We start from the raw sequence: 16,550 nt of genomic DNA on the forward strand, positions 1-16,550 counted from the left end.
AAAAGCTAGAACTTGATCTCAAGTTGTATTTTGCTGATTGTTTCGTTATTTAGTGACCGCACTTATGGTATCTTTTCTCTAAGCCGGTCACAGATGTTTATTTGATTGACGCAAGGTCTAAAGTTCTAAATATCTTATTAACTTTCATCTCGTTTTAACTGTCTTTTTTTGTTAACCCCCAGCTACACTATAATGTTTTTATCTCTCTTGTGGACAGTTCCGCTAAAGACACACGGCAATTAAAAAATGCATCTTTAAAACGGGGCGTTCACAGTGGTCACTATCCCGCCGGTTGTTAAACTTTATTAACCCTATGTAATGATGTAAATTTTGTGTGAGAGAGTTAAGTTTGAGCCTATTTAGTTAATAAAAGTAAAATTTAAAAAATTTTTTTTTTTTTAAGGATTTCTTATTGACATACATATTAGGTAATTGCAGGTAGGTAGGTAGAATCCATATTACCGGGCATACTTGCAAAAAAGTACTAGCCAAACAACTGTTTTTGCTTTTTCCCCTTTTTTTCAGACTGTCTGTCTGGTATTTATATATTCTCAATGTGGTTTTACTTATCTTCACAAACACAACCGAATGAATCTCACAGATCTAGTAGCTCATTGGCTCAAAAATCGCCTACTACTTCACAAGCTACAGATATTGATGTAGCAAGTCTTTTAAAAGAATGTAGTGGCAAATTAAAAGTAAAGGTTTTGCACGGTCGTAAATTAGTCAACAAGGAGACGCTTCAAACCAGTGATCCTTATTGTATGATAGAAATAGCTGGAAAGCAGCAGAAAACTAAACATTTCACCAATAGCTTAAATCCTGACTGGAACGAAGTATTTGTGTTTGATGTGCCATCTGGTTATGACACTCTTGCAATATCAATATGGGATAAAAATATGCTTAAAAAAGATGTTTTTATGGGACATGGATTTGTCTCCATAGATGATTGTAAGAAAAATCAAGAAACATTGAAGGTCAGTATTTTTATACATAAGTTTTGATAATTGTATGATATGCTTTTATGGTATACGCATCTTTTTAATTATGCTGTAGTTCCTTACTTCACTTGCGACATCAGAACACAAGTCCTTGAGTTTTAACTCATGAATTAAAATTTCAAACTTGTGTTACAATGTTGCATTACTTGCAATTTAAATATTTTAGGCGTTCAATTTTAATATCATGTTAAAAAGTGCTCATAGCACTTTATATTAGTTTTGGGTTTGGCAATTAATGTGATGTTATTAAGTTTTAGTTATTAACAAAAAAAATTAATTTTGAATTCGGAAAGTGTCTCTAAATTTAAAAAGTTTAAATTAAAATAAAAATTTTAAAAAGATGTAAGAATTCATTTAATTTTTAACTTTTAGTTCTTTAATAAATGAAGCAATAATATTTTAGTAAAACTTAACTAAGTATGATATTACCAGGGCTGTGGAGTCGGTAAGCTGCTGTTCCGACTCCAGCTCCTTGATTTTACCATGGACCAACTCCAACTCCCGACTCCGACTCCTTCATAAGTAACCAATTTGTAACAACAAATATACTGTAGTAAAATGTTAACATTGGCTATTTCATCATTATGATACAAATAATCCAACCACTTAGTGCTTTAAACAATATTTATTAGAAAACAATTTCTGAACAAACAACTTTTTTGAACTCTTGTTATGCAATAAACTCTTATGCAGTCGCTAATAACATTATGAATTTGTCAAAATCATTTTTGAAATATCGTCAGTCGGACAGAAAGAATTTGTTCTTCTTTAAGTTCATATTCATAAAGAATCTTTTCTACTAAGACCTGGAGAAATTCGCTGGTGTGATTAGCTTTGGTGTCTTTTACTGCCAATGTCTTGGTAACTGCTTCAGTTTTTTCAAAAAAGAATTAACCATTGATAGCAAAATAGTTCACTCTGTTAAGAAACACAAAGCATCCCTTGAGAGGTTCATAAAGTTCTTCTTTTTGTTTAACAGTTTCTTCAATCACTAATTTTCTTATACTCTCTCTCTCCAGAGAAACAAAGTTAATTGAATACTTACAGTCTTTCTGTTTGAGGAGCAACTCTTTGATGCTTGGTGGTGGCACGCCTATTTTCTACTAAAAATATGTAGCACAGTGCCAGACAATTTAAATTGGGAGTTGGGGGATCATGAAGTTATATAGTTTAAGGGAAGGTAGAGGAGAGTGCAAGGGAGGTGATTTATGATTCTCAGTGATAAGCAGCAAAATACCCTATTGCTTATCACTGTTTTAAAGGCCTAAAAATAACATGTCAAACTCCTTGTCCTCCAGTTGTTGCAAACTACAATTCCCATTGTGTCTGGATATCCTACAATATTCAGAGCATCCTGGGACTTGTAGTTTTGTAACAATTGGAGGGCTAGAGTTTGATACTTGTGCTTTAGACTGAAGAACATAAAATATTTCAATGAATAACATCTATAAAATTCTTATGAAAATTATGAAACTTTGAAAGATTTTTTTTTAACCGGAGTCGGAGTCGGTACAAATTTTCCGACTCCAACTCCAGCCAAAATGAGCTCCGACTCCACAGCCCTGGATGTTACTATAATTTTTTATTTAAGCATTTATTTTCTCATATCTAATGTAGGCTAATGACAAGATTTGTTATTTTCAGATTTAAGAAAAGTATTTAATATTTTTTTTTGTGAATCTGTAATTAATGTTTTTAGAGCTTTTTAGTGCATCTCAGGAATTATTTATCTTTTTTGCTATTTCTCTGTTGTTGATCCTGGAGTCATCTTTCACTTTATTGCTTACTGCTTTTTAATCTGTTTCAATGCATTTTAACTTTTAGATCATCTCATATTCTCTAAAAAAAACTTAAAATGTAACTGTTCATCACTGTCAATATTATGCAACTTGTTTTAGGAAATGATCAAAATAACATTAATCCAATAGTTATAAATAACAGTTGGTTTGAGAAGAAAATAAAACAGAAATCGCTTAAGGACTTTGTGCACCGATTTTCTTTTACAACATTTTCTGGTATGTTTTTTTACATGCACTTGATAAAATTAAAATGAATAACTAAATAAATAAAAATACAATAAATAAAAATAAAAAAAATAAAAATAAAATAAATTAAAATAAGATAAATAAAAATAAAATTAAAATAAAATGAATAAAAATAAAATAAAAACAAAATAAATAAAAATAAAATAAAAACAAAATAAATAAAAATAAAGTAAATAAAAATAAAATAAATAAAAATAAAATAGATAAAAATAAAAAAAATAAATTAACAAAAATTAAAAATAAAAAAAAAACTTAAATCAACTTATACTTAACTATGGTAAATCTTTTATGGTTTCTGTAAGAGTTCCTTATATTTTTTGATTTAGAAATATTCATTCTTTTAGTTAAGATATTTTAAGCAACAGTTGTGTTTATTTCAGAGAATTGATTTGCTTGGAGGTTGCAGTGGCACAGTAAGTCTTATTATTACTCCTGATTTTGAGACAAAAGGTTCTAAAATTGATCAAATAGGTAATGAAATACTTAAAGCCAGAGCTGATAGTAAAAAAAGTCAAGATGAAATCAACATTTTAAACAAACAAATCCAAAAAATATCTGCTGAAAACGATAAGTTCTTCACAAATAATAAGAAGTTAGAAGCTGAAAACAAGAGATTTGAAGAAAGCAATTTAAAACTAGAAGCATCTGTCAGCAAACTGGAAGTAGAAAATAAAAAATTTGAAGAGAATAACAAAAGGTTAGAGGGCACTGTCATGAAGCTGGAAGGTGAAAATAAAAAATTTGAAGATAATAATAAAAGGTTAGAGAGCTCTGTCATGACATTGGAAGTTGAAAATAGAAAGTTTGAAGAAAACAATAGAATGCTGGCTTTTTCAGTGAATAAACTGGAAAGTGAAAATAAAAATTTTGAAGAGAATAATAGAATGTTGGAGGCCTGGGTACAGAAGCTAGATACTGAAAACAAAAAGTTTGAAGAAAGTAACAGGAAGTTAGAGGCATCAGTGAATACCCTCAAAACTGAAAATAAGCAGTTTGAAGAAAATAATAAAAACTTGAAGAATCATGTGAGTCGAGTTGAAGAAAGCAACATTAAATTAGAAAGCATGATAACTTCACTTGAAGAAAATAAAAAGAGATTGGAATCTTCCGTGAAAAACCTTGAAGAAGAAACTAAAAAATTCAAGGAGAGCAATGAAAAATTGAAGGAGGAAAATCAACATTTTCGAGAAAATAATGAAAAGTTGATAACAGAAGTTCGTCAACTTAACGGAGAAATTAACCAATTGGAAGTGGAAAACAGTGAGTTCTCCAAAAGTAACAAATCTCTCACAGCTGAACTGACTATCTTGCAAAATGACATTAAAAAGATTTCTGGTTTGAATAAAGATTTTGAAGTCAGTAATAAGAAGTACTCAGACAATGTGAAGAAATTGGAATTAGATTTAAAAAAACTGGAAGAATTAAACAAAACAATTGCAGCCGCGAATAAAAAACTTGAGCAACAAGTTGGTCAGTTAACAGTAAGCATAACTTTTTTTTTTTTTTAAAGATATATCATTATTAGGTCATATTTGCATTTTCTAGGTCATTGATAGTAAAATGTCTATGTATAATACATATAGCAAATTTGTTTTGTATTTATTACAAATGTATTTTTTATTTTTATTTTTATTGTAATTTAATACCAAGGTAAATAAAAATATTTTAAATTTTAAAGATTTTTTTATCTCTAATAAAATATTTTTATTTACAATCTACTTTCATCTTCAGAATGACGTGAAGAAGATTTCAGAAGAAAGAGAAAAATTTTCAAAGAATAACGATGCGTTAAGTAAAAATTTATCACAGTTGTCAGATGAAAATCAGAAAATTTCTCAAAATAATAAAGACTTAATGTATGAAATTGGAACCTTAAAATCAGAAATGGATAAAGTTGTGATAGAAAACAAAAAATTTGCTGAAACTGTTGAAAAACTCAAGAAAGAGGTGAAAAGTTGAAATTGATAAAAATAATTTGATATTAAATTTAAATGTTTCATCTTTCATTTTATCAATCCATTGTCTTTGTTTGGTGTCTCAATGTCTTTGTTTGGTGTCTCAATTAGGCAGAAAATCTCAGTATTGAGAATAAAAAGTTTTTGGAGAACAATGAATCTCTCAAGCATCAAAATGATATTTACCAAGAAAAGATCAAAGATCTTTCATCGAATATTAGTGATCTCAAGGAACAAGCACAAAAGTTTAAAGAACTCTATCAAAAGTTGCTCCGTGAAAACGAAAAGTTAGCTAAAGTGAGAGATGATCTTCAAGAGCAGCTTGGTGTATGTGATTTTAACTTTTCTTGTTTTTTTTTAAATGGGTTTTTTTATGTGAGACTTGAAATCTTATGACATCATCTTAAATATGACATCATCTTAAATAGTTTAATGTTGTTAAATTCAATAAAGATTGTTGATAGAGTCAGTAAAAAACAAAAAAAAATTTTTCTAATGATTTTCACAGGCTGCTAGTGATTGGCACTAGCTAAATAAATAGATTTCAGTTTGTGTGGCTTCTTTTGTAGGGATTCCAAAAACTTCAAGAAATGATATTTTCTCAGTTGAATGAGAAAATGAAAGCGATGGATAGATCTTTACTTGAGAAAATTGCTCTAGATATTGAAATGTTGGATGGAAATCAAGGTATTTTATGCTTTATGTATTTGTAATTCTTGATAAAATGTTTTGGAATAATGTGCAAAAATGACCCTATTATTTTATTGAAAGGGTTATCACGAAATGAGTTTGAGCGATTTATGAACCGTGTTCCCACTCACTTGAAAGAAAAGTTTGTCAAAATAGCTCATGATTTCCAAAAGTTCGACAAGAATAAGGATAATGTTATTGAGTCTGATGAATTTGGTGCCATGCTTGACCAAGTCATGGAAGATGAAGGTATGAAGAAGAAATAGATGCATTCTGAAAATCTTCTTAATTTTGAAAATATTTATATTTAAAACTATTTATTGTATTTTAATTTCTTTTAATGGTTTTATAATTTAGTTTTGAACATGATTTTTCTATTTATATATTTATGTATATACACCCTGTTAAACAATCTTGACTATTTTGTGAAATAATTGTTAAACATCGTTTTTTACTTTTATTTTTTATACTTTCGTTATTACGCTAAATGTTCCTTGTATTCTTTTTTCGTGAGGTTACTGGTGTAGTTCGAAATTATTCAAGTTAGCAACTATTAAAAGCTTCTCATGGACTGGGACTGAGTGTTGTATGCGTTAAAAACTCAAACACTCGTTGTAGGCTTTCAAACATTTCTTTCATGCTTTTGTTATTCTTCTAATAAGTTACGATATGAAAACGGCTGAAGTCAATCCGCTGCTATCGGTCTTTCATAAGTGGAATAAACATTAAAGTCTGATTTTTTTTTTTTAGTCCCCTTCACTGGACACATTAAGCATGCTTTAAGAAGTATACTTTGCTTACTCGTTTTTTACACGGATGACATGTGATGAAGTGTTGGGTTTTTTGTTTTTGCTTTTTTTTCCGTAACCTTTAAGTGTTTTGACCAATAAGCGCAACATTTTTCAAAAAGTGTTGGGTTTCTGTTTGACTGCAATTTAGCAAGCTTCTAAAGAAGAAAAAAAATCTAGTTCAATGGAAATTTCCATTCATTTAAAATAAAGAAGACAGAACCATTTCTCATTTTAAAAAGCAGTTTGAAAATTACAAACCATACCGTAAGACGGGGAGGGGGGAGAAATTCTTCGTTTTTGAGTATCTCCAAGGTTATTAATCGTTATACATTCTCATTTTGCACTTCATGTTGTCAAGGTAACAATTTGACATATTAGGGAAAATAAATCTCTCATCATACCACCACATCAGGTTAGAAATGAAGTTCTGAGTAAAGATTACTTAGGATCCGATTCAATAGAGTGTGAATATAATAACGAATCATCCAATATCGTCGGCAGTTACCATGTTAATTAGGAAAAACAGTTGTGCAAAGTCAACCCATGTACGCTGTTTTTTTACAAAATATTATTTAAAAGCAAACAGAAAACCACCACATCTTTTTAAGAAACTAATTTTAAAAGCCAAGGTATTTGGCCAATAAAATTGTTCAATTACATACAAAAAAGATGCTTTCAATATCAAAGCGTGAATAGGTTTGACAGTTAAAAGACCTGTTTTCTTAGACATCTTTAATCGGCTGTTAAAATGATGTCTAAATCTTGAAATCAACATATTCTTATTTATCATCGACAAATTATTTATCAATCAAAAATAAACAAAAAATTATCAACAAAGATACCGTGAAAGCAGCACATGTTTCCGTAAGTAAATCTCTTCTGTGTAAACTTACCCTTATGTTACGGCAGTTTGTACGAACATTTTTCTCTCGTCCATAAAAACGGTCGATTTAACTTCATCGTGTATTTCAGCCGAAGGAAATTTGTTCGACAAAAGATTGTAAAATACGCATGTATTTTGGTCTTTTTTTACGTTTAAAAAATTACAAAATGTAATATTTAGATAATTTATCAATTATCTGATAGACGGTCTAAACAACAAACGTCACGAATCATTTTAACGAAATCGATCGTTCATTATCATAGTGCTATTATAAACTTTTAGAAAGAGTAACGACGAAAACAACCGCTAAGAATTTTTTTTCACTTGACAAGAAAAAAAAACAAGTTCTAGTTTCGCATAAAAGCGACATTTAACAAAATAAAATTTAAGTTTTTATCTTTGTTTTAGTTTGAGTACAAAAAAGAGTTTATTCTTGGGAATTAAATTCCACGCGTTTCTTACTTCATTATTTATTCTGTTTCTACGTTGAATTGAATTTTTTTTCTTTTTTTTTTTATTTGTAATAATTCATGTTTTATTAAAGCGATATTTTTTCTATCTGGATGGGGAGCCTTTCTTCTACTATGAAAGTTTATTTCTCTCCTATGGGAATGATTAGCTCTTCAATATGAATTATATCTTCTTCAATATGAATTACATCTTCTTCGATATGAGTTACTTCTTCTTCGATATGGTTTATTATTTCTTCGGTATGAATTATTTCTTCTTCGATGAGAATGACTACTTTTTCTATGTGAATTATTTCTTCTACTATATAAGTTATATCTTCTATGTGAATTATTTCTTCAATATAAACGATATCTTCCTCTATGCAGATTACATCTTCCTCTATGTAAAGAAATTCTTCTTCTGAGCCAATAGCTACATCTTTCTGAACATCTTTCTGGCAATCTCTTTTTATGTAAATGTTTTCTTTTTCGGCATGTGTTGCTTCATTAACTGCTTTTTCATTTTTCGGAAAAATTTCAACTTTAAATAAAGTTTTTGCGTTGTCTAAACCCCCGCTTGTTTCATGTGTAAAAATTATTTTTCCAATTTTTTCAAAGGATTCAAAGATTATCTCTTTTTTGACCGGTTCATCTTCGAAGTGAATCATTCATCGGAGACTTTGACGTATAGTGTGATGTAATTCAAGATTTATTAAAAATGGATTTTGACGACAAACCCAGGGTACTGTAGTGGTTACCGTTTTAACGAAAACGACTTTCATAAATAAAAAAAAACTCACGCAAAGAAAGATTACAATTATTCAGCGAGTTGTATCAAGAGCATCGATGGCAGCTACAGGTATTCATATGGACTATAACAACAACGTGTGTTCATAAAAACCAAACTCACAGAGTGCAACCGTTTAAAAACCAAAAATTGAATCATCAATAAGTAAAGAGTTTTTCTAAATATTTTGAAAACGACAGATATTGCAAACAATAAAACCACAGATAAAAATCCATTAATAATAACAATTATATGTGATCATATGGATATTGAATCAACCGTTGGTTTTTATAAAGAATTCAATAGCTTTAATGGGCTCGCATATTTTGAGCTTCGAAAACAACATAAAGCTTAGATACTTATGTAAAACAATAAAACGCTCCGTACTAAATCGATAGAATGATAATTAATTCAAAAGAATAAATCGATGAAATGTATTGAGTTTAAGCGACCAGTTAGAATTATCAAACTGATAGTTGAGAATCAATATCTTAATTGCAAAGCATGATAAAGGAAATGAAGTGGATGGTGGAAATAAGAAAGTTGGTTAAAATGCTAAAAAAAGAAAACATGAATAGTCAAGACAAAGCATTTTAAGTCTGTTCTTGAAATTTGAATATAAAATCATCGAGCTTGGTGCGGTGAATGAATTGTCTCTCTGATTATTGCTGTGGTTAATTCTGTGGTATAACAATATTAGCCATGGTAATCATCTTTTAAATTACGGAATATCTACTACGACAAAAAACGTAATCACTACTGTTTTACCCGCGGTTTTGCAGAGGTAAAACAACAATAAAACCGCGTTGGGATTTTTATTGGACAAGTAATCAAGCGCTAAAAAAAATTCAGTTTGATTTTTTATTTTAATTTTTTTTAACATTTTATAAATGCAAATTACAGAAGATGTAGAGACAGGTTTTTTTTTTCCCATCAATGCTCCCCAAACCACTTGCAACAATTTATAATCCTCATAACTATTTATTGTAATTTTATATTTTAAAAAACTTATTATCAGTATTTACGATTTAAAAAGATCAGTAATACACGTCAAAAATTGTTGATTTTATTCAGGAATGAGTAAAACTAGTAATCAAAGTTCAAATGCTTTTTTTTTTTTGTAAACAGAGATTTTTGCTTGATTTATTTCAGATTTATTGTAAATAAAAACTTTATGGGGAAGATATTGTATGTTTTTTATTTTTCTAATAAATTAAGAAATGTAGAGCTTCGCACCTGGCTTCTGGACTACTAATCCGTGTTTAATCTTCAATGTCAGATGAATAAATCAGAGGTTTAGCACTTTCTTCAAAAAAAATTCTTCATACTTGTTGAAGTTGTTTTTGCCCTAAAACTGGTCTCGATCACCAGTTTGGTGTTTTCATTCTCATTAAATTGACTCGATGTAAATAAATTTATTTTATGCCGTTTTTGAGAGTTTTATCCCTAACAATAAATGTAACTTGCATAATGTAGAATATTTTTTATCAATTTCTTTCCTATTTTCTCTATTTTACTGAATGCTGATTCACGTTCAGAAAATAACATGAAGTGTTTCGGCTTTAAGAGTCTCGCAGAAAATAACAAGAAGTGCTTCGTATTTTAGGCTTTAAGAGTCTCGTTGATGTTTTATCAATAATGACTCGTTGATAATAGTTCTTGGATAATGACTCGTTTATTGCTACTCATTAAAGTCTCGTTAATAATGCCTTTTTGATAAATCTCGTAAAAAAATATTTCAAAATGTCTTAGCTTTAATTTAAAAATTTGTCAAAGTTTTTTGTTTAGAATGATAATTTCAGTATTTTTAACTAAATCAATATCAATAAAATTTAAAGAAGACTATAAATATGTAAAACAGCCATCAAAATCTACTATGTAAACTTAAATGGGGATCACAAAGTGATTGTTTTTTTTTTTGTTTGGTTTACAAAGTGGATACTTATGTTTCAGTTGGGAAGCATGGTATGCATTCGTAAAGTAATTTACCGATTTCTGGGAAATCACAAAGACCCATGCAAGGATACCGTGGCAATAAAATATGAGCTACCATCTTTTAAACAGCATTTTTGTGTTTAAGACTTTTAATAAGATATAAACTATAATATAAAATATAATATAAAATATAATATAATATAAAATAAACTAAAATATAAAATATAATATAAAATATGATATAAAATAAAGTATAAAATGTAATATAAAATATTATATAAAATATATATTATCAATTATGTAGTAAAAAATGTCTACAATCTGATTTAAATCTTTTAGAATGTTTTTTTCAACAAAAATAAAAATGTAATTTGTAAAATTTATTGTATGATCAAGTATATTTAAATTATTAAAAGTTGAATTAATTTTATTCGAAGGTCAGGGTTAAGATTTGGTTTAGGGCAAAACCAAACCCAAAACTTAACAAACTCCGATAGACATTAAATCTAATTTATGCTAAGTTTAATGTATTATCTTTTTTCTTTATTATAAAGAATTAATCTGCAGATTTATTTAATTCTTATAAACTCTTTTGGTATAAATTTCTTGTTTGAATTAAGGTATAACTTTTATCTTTAAACTAAAGATACAACCTTCCAAATATCCAAATCTTCCAAATCTTCCACGAGATTTATTTACCACCATAGGCGTAGAGTTTTAGTTTTCCCGGATGGGGCATAAACTATTTTGTAGGAGTTGAAAATCTATAATAAGAAATAAAAAGTTTTTTCAATAGGCATAAAAATGTAATTTATTTTCTCAATTAAAATGTGTTCATGCGTATGGAGGCACGCATTATAAACTCATCGATCAAATGATCAAGATCAAGAGTGTAGACAATATCGCGATGGCAATTTAAAATTGCGAGATGATTCAATCGCTCCTGAGACATTGTAGAACGCAAATAAGTCTTTAGCCAACGAAGACAAGAAAAAGAGCGCTCACACGTACATGAGGTGACAGGCATACATAGTAAAATTTTTACCAGTTTCATAAACTCGGGAATCAGTGAAATTAATTGAGAAACGACACCATCACGGTCTACAAGCTTTTTCAAAACTGATTCAAAATTAGTTAGTTGAATATTCTTGAATTTTGCATGATCTATAAATATGTCGCGATGGAGTTGTAGCCTTCTATAATCTTCAAAGTCATCTTTGTAAAAAGCCTCAACGAGTCCAACTTCCAAGCACTGACCAATGAGAAATTTTTCTACATTTGCTAAATGCTAAGTGGTCTCAGTCGGTTTGAAACGGGTTGCAAGTCCCGTTATAACACAATCCAGAGATGCATAGAAAAGCTGGCGGTAATGGTCCTCTGGAGTCGTAGCAAAGTATGAAACTCCACTTCCAGTAAATTTTGATGTAATTTTACATTTCTGTGGCATCTCTGCTACAACGGCTGCATCCCATAAGACTTTGAAGAGAGTATCACTCAGGGCTTCTTTTAACACCTCCTTAAACGTGTTGATGGTATTTTTTGCTTTGCAAAAATTAAGCTGCATGCCAAAAATAATTTTCAATAAAGGTCTAACATTATAATTTGCTTAAAATGATATATTTAAAAAAAGACACTATGAAAAAAAACAATATTTACCTTGGAGTGCTGTATTAGCATCCTCGATTGACGTGAAGATCATGCGCAAAATTTCCAATTTTAAAAATGTTTTAAACTTACAAAAAGATTACAGATAACCCGCTGCTTCTGACTTATTTTTGGCTGAATTATCAAAATGATTTTCAAAATCCTCTAACCTGTTGATAATGGCGGAGTAGTTACTCGTAATAGATATAATGGACGGTTTTCTAAGGATCCATCAAGTGTGGCAAAATGGCCGCAGTGATGTTCCGCTTTCTACATCCTCTACATTTCGAAATTTATTGAAACATGCCAATCGTTTTTGAGATCCACGGGTAACTACGATGAATTATTACACTAAATTCATAATATTCCTGATCTCTGTTTGATTTTCAAAAGAATCTTGTGCTACCAAATTGAGATCATGAGCGCGGTAGTGCACATAAAAAGCCCGCCCTTCTTTCCCACTCATTAAAGTCTGCAATCCATAGATACTTCCAGACATGTTAGACGATCCGTCAAAACATTGGCCCCGACAATTTTGAATCAACAGGCTAAATCGACACAAAACGTCCATTAAACAGTTCTTGATGTTCTCGGTTTGCTAAAATCCCATTAAAAGCTCCTCAATTTTAAATTTTTCATTAACACGCCGATTGCAAATCGAAACTTGTTCTTTCGTGGACATATTCGTTGTTTCATCGGATCAAACTATAGAATTCTGATTCCCTTATACTTTCGCATAGCTTACGAAGCGTTGCATGAGCAAAGTCTTGTAGGATTTCGTTTTCAATATCAGGCGAGAGCCACTTTTGCTTTTCAGGACGATTCAACCATTTCTTCAGTTTCAGAAAATCGTCTGCTCGTAGTTTGAGTAGCATGCGAAAGTTTGAATTATTTTCAACCTTTCCACGAATGAAAAGGCCTTGCGTTCCCTAATACATTTAGAAGAAACATTTATTTATCTAGTAAATAAATTTAATGATTGATAGTTAATCTAAATTTTTCTTAAACGAAATTTAGGAATTACCAAATAAAGAAGTGTTGTAATATTTTTGATAAAGCCGTACGATTATCCATCATTTCTTTATTTTGGTGATGATTAAGCTGTTGGATAAATGTTGTTTCCAGTGTTGCTTAGGCGATCATACTAACAGACGCCCTACGGAGTTCAGATCGTTCGTGAGAACCAAAAGTTTGTGACGGTTTCTTCCAATTTTAAAATAAAAGCTTCGTACAAATCTTTTTCTCTTGAACTACGAGGTAAAGGCATTTTCATTTGGGTAGCTTTGATGCAGGTAGAACAAAAAACTTTTTCTTTCTCGCAGTCATGTAAAACCGATTTATGTTTTTCATTCCAGCTTTGTTTAAATTTTCTTCCCTTTTTTGATGGAAAAGATGACTGTCTTGAACAACAAGGTCTAGACTCCTCTGTAAAAGACGGCGACTCAACAACAACGGTTGAATCAGTTGTATCATCTGACTGAACAAATGATAAACTTTCATGAGTATTGTCTTGGAAGTTATTAGCATTTTGAGATTCAGAAAATAATGCAACTGTTTCAATTAAATTTTCTTTTTTTGAAAGGTATTCACTAATCTTCTTCATTCTACAACATCGTACAACTTATTACTTAAAAGTCAATGTACCATTGAACAATTAAAAAATTTCTTCAAAAACTTACCTTTTTTTAATTCAAATGATTTTTAATTCAAAACTTTTAAATAATTAATACAAATAATGCTGCCAAATTTATCAAAGAAAAAAAAATACTAAACGAATGTTTAACTTACGCAACTTTTTAGTTTATGTAGTTCCGTAAATTTGCTTTTTATTACGTTTTTACCGATCTCAAATGAGTCTCAAACTCATCAGAAGCGTGGAATTTCTGAAATTCGAAAAATAATATAAACTTTTGAAAATCACCATAGGTATTTGCGGAAATATTACAATCGTTTTAAATTGTTATATTTGTTAATGTTTAAGTATATAATGGTTTTTATTTTTTAAATATTTTTGAAAACTTGGTGAATTTCCCCGGGTGGGGCAAAGCCCCAGCGACAAATTTCCGGATGGGACTCGAGCCCCCAAGCCCCAGCGAGTTCTTCGCCTGCGTTTACCACCTAATGGAAACTTTCATGAAAAAACACAACAACATGGCGTATAACGGGAAAAGCATAGATAAAATTTTATATGATTGATGACTATGATAGAATTATTTGAATTAAATTACCAACTTTTTTTTGGAGCTGCATGATGAACCGGCATGACGTAAATTCATGTCGTAAATTAAGTTACAATTTGTTTCCGAGCAGAGTTTTATATGCTCAACTTAAAATACATATAGATAAATAAATATAAAAACTTCAAATAAATTAGCTTTCATTACTTCAAAAGCAGGTTAAGAAAAAAAAATCTCTTAATCATGACTTTCTTAACGGTTGAACAGAGTTGATTGTTATTTTAGACCAATGAAAATCAAGGGCAAGCAACTGTTACATATTAGTTGGTCTCTGCATCTGCAAACATTTATGATGAAAATTATCATAACTGGTGCTTTTCTGTTTAACAAGTATTGCACTGAAGACAATACTGGCTGAGCACAAGGACATAAATGATCCAAAAGTAACCGCCACCCGAGCTGCAAATCAAAAGAAAGTTGCGATTAGCGATAAAACATGCTGCAAACAGACTGAAAGTTTCCGCTCATATTATGATAAAAATATTTTTAATAATCAAATTAGTGATTGTTTCAGTTTTTTGATAATTGACGACATTTGGAAATTTTCAATATTTTTGAATAAATCCCAGAATAAAATACGTGCTGGAAAAAATATTATTTCTAGGAAAAATTAAAATTATAAAGATATAAAGAAATATTGCTAAACAAAAGCATTTTAAGCTATACAAAAACGTAAAAAAAGACCCTTGAATTCTTTTTCTAGAAAAATCATTTGTGCCACGGATGTTAGCTTGAACACTGAATTCACTGGCAACTGGAAAATAATTTGAGAAGGGTTTGAGGCATCTAAGACACAAAGCATCCTCTTTTTCATCTTTGCACCAGCCACCAAAGCCAGTCACTAATCTTCCTCTTTCGGCAGATGTGACCTATCTGGGAAAAGCCTCTGTGAGCAATTAACTGCTCACAGAGGCTTTTGATGTCTGCAGTGATCAACTTCAACCTCATTAAAAGATTGCTTAAGTTGTCAAAAACAATTCAACATTATGCTGATTAAAACTTGTGCAGTGGGCTAAACTTTTTATTTAAGGAGAACGAATAGAAATTTAGAACCTCAGACCTCTACTTCATCATAAACCTCAAATCTCTTCATCATAAACCTCAGAACCATTACAAGGGTAAGCTGGCAAAAAAATTCAGCTAAACTTGAAGAAATTATAGTTTTTAATTTTGGAAAAGTCCAGATGATGTGAGTGGGAGCTTAGATACGAAAGCTATTCATCATCTTGATTTTTCTTTCAACAAGAAAAAAGAGACAGAAAATAAAATAAAAGATAAAAGAGATACTGGCCTCTATAAAAGGTTATTAAAATGTTTCCCAAAGCAACAATACAACTCTTACCCTAAATGAGGTTTAAGTATTTATCCATCGAATCTCGCCATGTAAGTAAAACAAACTGGGGACGATCGGCGAGAGGAGGAAAACTTGATGGTAGGTTTTTCAAAAAACACCTGAGAAAGTCAATAAGAACTAGACGCCCTCTCCTGCCATCGGAGCTCAAGATGAGAGAAAAAAGGAAAAAAAAAAAATTGGAAAGTAAAAAATTATTTTATTTGAACGTTCTCTCAAAAACAAGTTTTATAAAACAGTTTTAGTGAATGTCGTTGCTGTATGAAGAAAAATCTCGTTAGATACTTCTTTTCAGGAGACTTAAGTTTGTTAAAAACATTTTTTTAGCAAAAGCTACGCTTCTAACGGGTTACTTACGCTACTGACAGTTCACCTTATTAAGAGGTTTCATTGAAGTTCTTAAGCTACGGAAAGTAAAAAGTGTAAACTGTTTTTATTTAGAAACATAGAAAAAACATCACGTTTTATTAGCGTTTTTTTAACCAAAAACTTATTTAGTTTTTCGAAGATTTGATAGCTCTTCGATTTCTTTCTTCAATTTCCCCGTTGTTGTTTAACTCGTTGCAACGTCGTTTGTAATAAAAAAAAAAAAATTCATTGCGTTTTTTTTTATCGTCGTGAAATTATTTATTCTTTTGTACGTTGTCTGGAAAGATGACAATGAATGGAATTTATAAACAACTAAGAAAATGAAAATGTTTTCCATGCAAATTTTTTACAATAAGAAAGAGAATTTTCCATTCTTTACCAATTTTAATTTATTTTTCATGGTAAATATTGTG

General features: G+C 30.0%; 2 protein-coding genes across 6 annotated transcripts; one reads left to right on the forward strand and one right to left on the reverse strand.

Moving 5' to 3' along the window:
• Positions 1-234: 234 nt before the first annotated feature.
• LOC145186503 (uncharacterized) lies at positions 235-6,179 on the forward strand. 3 transcript variants are annotated; one of them, XM_090094878.1, is made up of 8 exons: positions 308-438; positions 526-977; positions 2,900-3,016; positions 3,427-4,527; positions 4,778-4,993; positions 5,113-5,328; positions 5,571-5,688; positions 5,773-6,179. In XM_090094878.1, the coding sequence occupies exons 4-8, from the start codon at positions 3,760-3,762 to the stop codon at positions 5,955-5,957; spliced, it is 1,503 nt and encodes a 500-aa protein (XP_089951004.1). In that variant the 5' UTR covers positions 308-438; positions 526-977; positions 2,900-3,016; positions 3,427-3,759; the 3' UTR covers positions 5,958-6,179. The 3 variants fall into 3 exon arrangements, with proteins under 3 accessions (XP_079918749.2, XP_089951003.1, XP_089951004.1); XM_090094877.1 differs by lacking the exon at positions 2,900-3,016 and having other exon boundaries at positions 298-438; XM_080062623.2 differs by lacking the exon at positions 2,900-3,016 and having other exon boundaries at positions 235-977.
• A 4,876-nt stretch (positions 6,180-11,055) lies between these two features.
• Positions 11,056-14,602, reverse strand: LOC149884445 (uncharacterized). Of its 3 annotated transcripts, none has more exons than XR_016455222.1 (5): positions 14,413-14,573; positions 13,969-14,063; positions 13,205-13,657; positions 12,193-13,109; positions 11,056-11,300 (listed from the first exon to the last, which is right to left on the reverse strand). XR_016455222.1 is itself a non-coding variant. In XM_090096683.1 (5 exons), the coding sequence occupies exon 3, from the start codon at positions 13,781-13,783 to the stop codon at positions 13,346-13,348; it is 438 nt and encodes a 145-aa protein (XP_089952809.1). In that variant the 5' UTR covers position 13,784; positions 13,969-14,063; positions 14,413-14,573; the 3' UTR covers positions 11,056-11,300; positions 12,193-13,109; positions 13,205-13,345. The 3 variants fall into 3 exon arrangements, 2 of the variants coding, with proteins under 2 accessions (XP_089952809.1, XP_089952808.1); XM_090096683.1 differs by having other exon boundaries at positions 13,205-13,784; XM_090096682.1 differs by having other exon boundaries at positions 13,205-14,063; positions 14,413-14,602.
• Positions 14,603-16,550: the final 1,948 nt, after the last annotated feature.

The sequence above is a fragment of the Hydra viridissima genome, unplaced genomic scaffold (genome assembly GCF_058129835.1).
Source record: "Hydra viridissima isolate aposymbiotic clone 2 unplaced genomic scaffold, HvirCarnegie_v1 scaffold_8, whole genome shotgun sequence".
In the NCBI taxonomy this organism is placed as follows: Eukaryota; Metazoa; Cnidaria; class Hydrozoa; order Anthoathecata; family Hydridae; genus Hydra; species Hydra viridissima.